Raw genomic sequence first — 3,204 nt, forward strand, 5'->3', positions numbered from 1 at the left:
CTATTTTGATTTCATGGGATTTTTAACCAACCCTGCACCACAGGGTGCCAGTTCTTTGTACAGAGCATAACATGATGTGTTTTACACGAGAGACTGGCAGACTCAACTAGAAATGTTGTTACTTTCTTCCAAATGCACATTTCAAGTGCCATCAATAATTTGAAGTGCAGCACAGGTGCAGTACCCTGCCTCTAAACACTTCAGTCTCTTCATTAAAGAAGATAACATTTTAAATATCTGGCCTTTTAGATTAGCCTCACGCTCACACAAACATCTAATGAGCTCAGCTAGTTTGAACACCCTTGAGAGTGAGATTTTACTTGCCACAGTTTTTATCACCTATTCTCCATTGTCACAGCTGGAGTGTAATCTTACTTGATAACAGGTTCAAAGTGACCACAAGAGCAAAGGTTGTAAAGTAGGTTTATATAAATCATTAAGACCATGAATATATTAAGTAAACACATTGATAAAATTACACTTAAATTCATTATATTACCTTGTAAAACACAATCACGCAATCAGTGTCATAATTCCACCTATCTGTTATACATATTGTTTTGTTAATCTTTAAACATAACAACTTTACTATACTTATAGCACTTAGGTCACATTGCATAAAATACAAAAATATAAAATGAATAGTAATATATTACGTAAATAATGCTGAAATAACATTTCTCTTTTAAGGTCGCAGGCATACATTATATATATATATATATATATATATATATATATATATATATATATATATATATATATATATATATATACATACATACAGTTAAATTAACATGTAAAAAAAAATAGAAAGGAATGAAATACTTTAGCTTACCCACTTACTGGGCATTTCAGTGTGAAATATTAGAAACATTTTCAAATGTAAAATGAAGGATATTATCAGTTATGAGCGGTTATGTGAGTAGAACGATCTCTCTGGGTGTGTGGGATTCTGAAGTATTACTGGTCATCAGGGGCCTTGCAGTCTTCTCAGGGCATTCCCATTTAAACAGCAGTGAGGAATCTGGCATCTGTGAAGAGTACACGTCATCAACAAGACGACTCTGCGTCTCAGTGAATGTGTTCTTCCAGTCTCCGACTTTACCTTAAAGATAGGATTGTAGTGTTTAGAAGATGAAAAAAATGTACTTACTGGTTACTGGTTAACTTAAAATAACCAGGATTTTGGACTATTTGTTTTTCCAATTATATCATGCAAGTTGTCTTTAAAATATTATGTTTTGCTTTTTTGAGTCAAAATATTTGTTTCTATTCCATTTTTAATTATTTCATCATCAAAAATGATTGTACCAATGACTGAAGCAAACAGCAAAAAGGCATTTACATACCTTTCCTCATGAACTTGCCCTGGCTGTGGTCCATGATCTCCTGAGGGATGAGAGTGTAGTTCACCATGGTATTTTCCTTCATGTTATTGAAGCTACAGTGATTCTGGGCAAGGTTCAGCTCATCCTCAGTTAAAGGACACTGAAGGAAGCGACTCACTTTCTGAACAGACCCGTGAAGATCCTGATAATATTGAAAAATTGCAAATTGAAACTGCTTGTTTAATCTGAATGTGGTCACCAAATGAATGAATTCTTATAAAGTCATCCTACCTGACACATTTCCTCATACATGATGTAAAGAAAGTTCTGGATATCTTTTGCATGACTAGTCCAGCCCTTGACATGATCAAACCAAGAGCCATAATGCACTGATGGAAAAAAATCACAACAAATTATGTAATAAGTTGTAAGGGAAAAGAAAGTGACTCAAACCCAAACTGGTAACACTAGTCTATCAACTAACCTGCACCCTTCAGGAAATTATTGAGAAAATCAGAGAAAGTGCCTGGGTCAGGCAGAAAATTGGCCATCTTGTGGAAGTGATAATATGAAACAGACACATCTTTGAGATTTCTGGCTACATATATAACCTGAGGAATGGAAAACATTTGTCACTTACTACAAAATTCAACAAAAAAGTGATAAAACTCAATTTGTGGTTTGTCCATCTACTCACCTTTGCTTTAGAGTGTTGCAGTGCCGGTGCCAGCAGGTGGTACGGCAGATGTGTAGTAATAATACGAGGCCCGGTAGAGGCTTTTAGAACATCAGCGCAGTAGTACTGCTCAAGCCATGGTGCACGGGCCCAGTTGGGCTGAGTTTGGGCGATAGTTGGGTCCCCTTTACTCAAAACTAGAGTGATGATTTCCTGCATCCACGTGGTTCCTAAGAATAAAGGATTCAAGGAAAGTTAAATGAATTCTTGAAAGGCATGAATAATATCTTGCTTGGAAAAAAGGTAGCTTACCATTTTAATTGAAATACATAACCTAAATAAAAATTTCCCTTTGAAAGAAGGACTAAAGATATACACAGAAAATGCATTTCATTATTACCTGATTTTGGGTAGGTGACAATTACAGTATCTGTGTCCTGAAACTTGAAGTTGGTTGCATAATTCAATGAGTCTTCAGTATGCATGTGCCCAGGAAACGTGATGCTGTGAAAATTTTCCGTGACATCTAGTCGAGCCATATCTGTTTGTGTGGGAATGCAAAAGGAATATAGAACAGAGTGCGATGATCTGACAACAGTGTTCAGCTGTCAACTTATATAGGAAGAGAAAACGGAAGAAGACTGATGTCACAAACCAATTGTTTGAAAGGGGAAGTACACAAGCATGGGATACAGAAATTACCTGAGAAACCGGTTACCGAGGAAATTCCACATCAAGCCTATGCTGTTTGCTGTAATATATAATTTGCCTAGCAAAGTTTCTTTTATTTGCATATTATAATATCATCATAGGACATTAATGTTGGTATCTTGGTTTCCCTTTGACCTTGTTCATCTTTGACTTTAACCCCTGGTTTCACAGACAAGGCTTAAGCCTAGTCCTAGACTAAGTTTCAACTGAAAGAAACTTGCACTGACTCATCTTAAAGCATGTCAGTGCCTTTGTTTTGTCTTAAGATGCAAACCAGTAATGTTTTTTCTAAGGCATATTTATAAAAATTACTTAAATTTCCTAATTGAACATAGGCCTAATCCTGGTTTAGGCTAAACCCTGTCTATGAAACCGGGCCTTATTCTTTTAAGTCAATCAGTGACAGTTTTATTCAGTGGCAAACTTGAAATACAGTTTGCTTATCTGATGACAAAAATGCATTTGATGGAGGCAATTGTTTATTGCGCC

General features: G+C 35.8%; 1 protein-coding gene across 1 annotated transcript; it reads right to left on the bottom strand.

Annotated features, from left to right (window-relative positions):
• Positions 1-914: 914 nt before the first annotated feature.
• Positions 915-2,543, bottom strand: LOC306881550 (sulfotransferase 2B1-like; the record flags this gene model as incomplete). The annotated part of the gene is made up of 6 exons (XM_079435728.1): positions 915-1,105; positions 1,350-1,530; positions 1,620-1,717; positions 1,813-1,939; positions 2,026-2,234; positions 2,405-2,543. The coding sequence occupies 6 exons, from the start codon at positions 2,541-2,543 to the stop codon at positions 915-917; spliced, it is 945 nt and encodes a 314-aa protein (XP_079291854.1).
• Positions 2,544-3,204: the final 661 nt, after the last annotated feature.

The sequence above is a fragment of the Barbus barbus genome (assembly GCF_936440315.1).
Source record: "Barbus barbus genome assembly, chromosome: 2".
Lineage (NCBI taxonomy): Eukaryota > Metazoa > Chordata > Actinopteri > Cypriniformes > Cyprinidae > Barbus > Barbus barbus.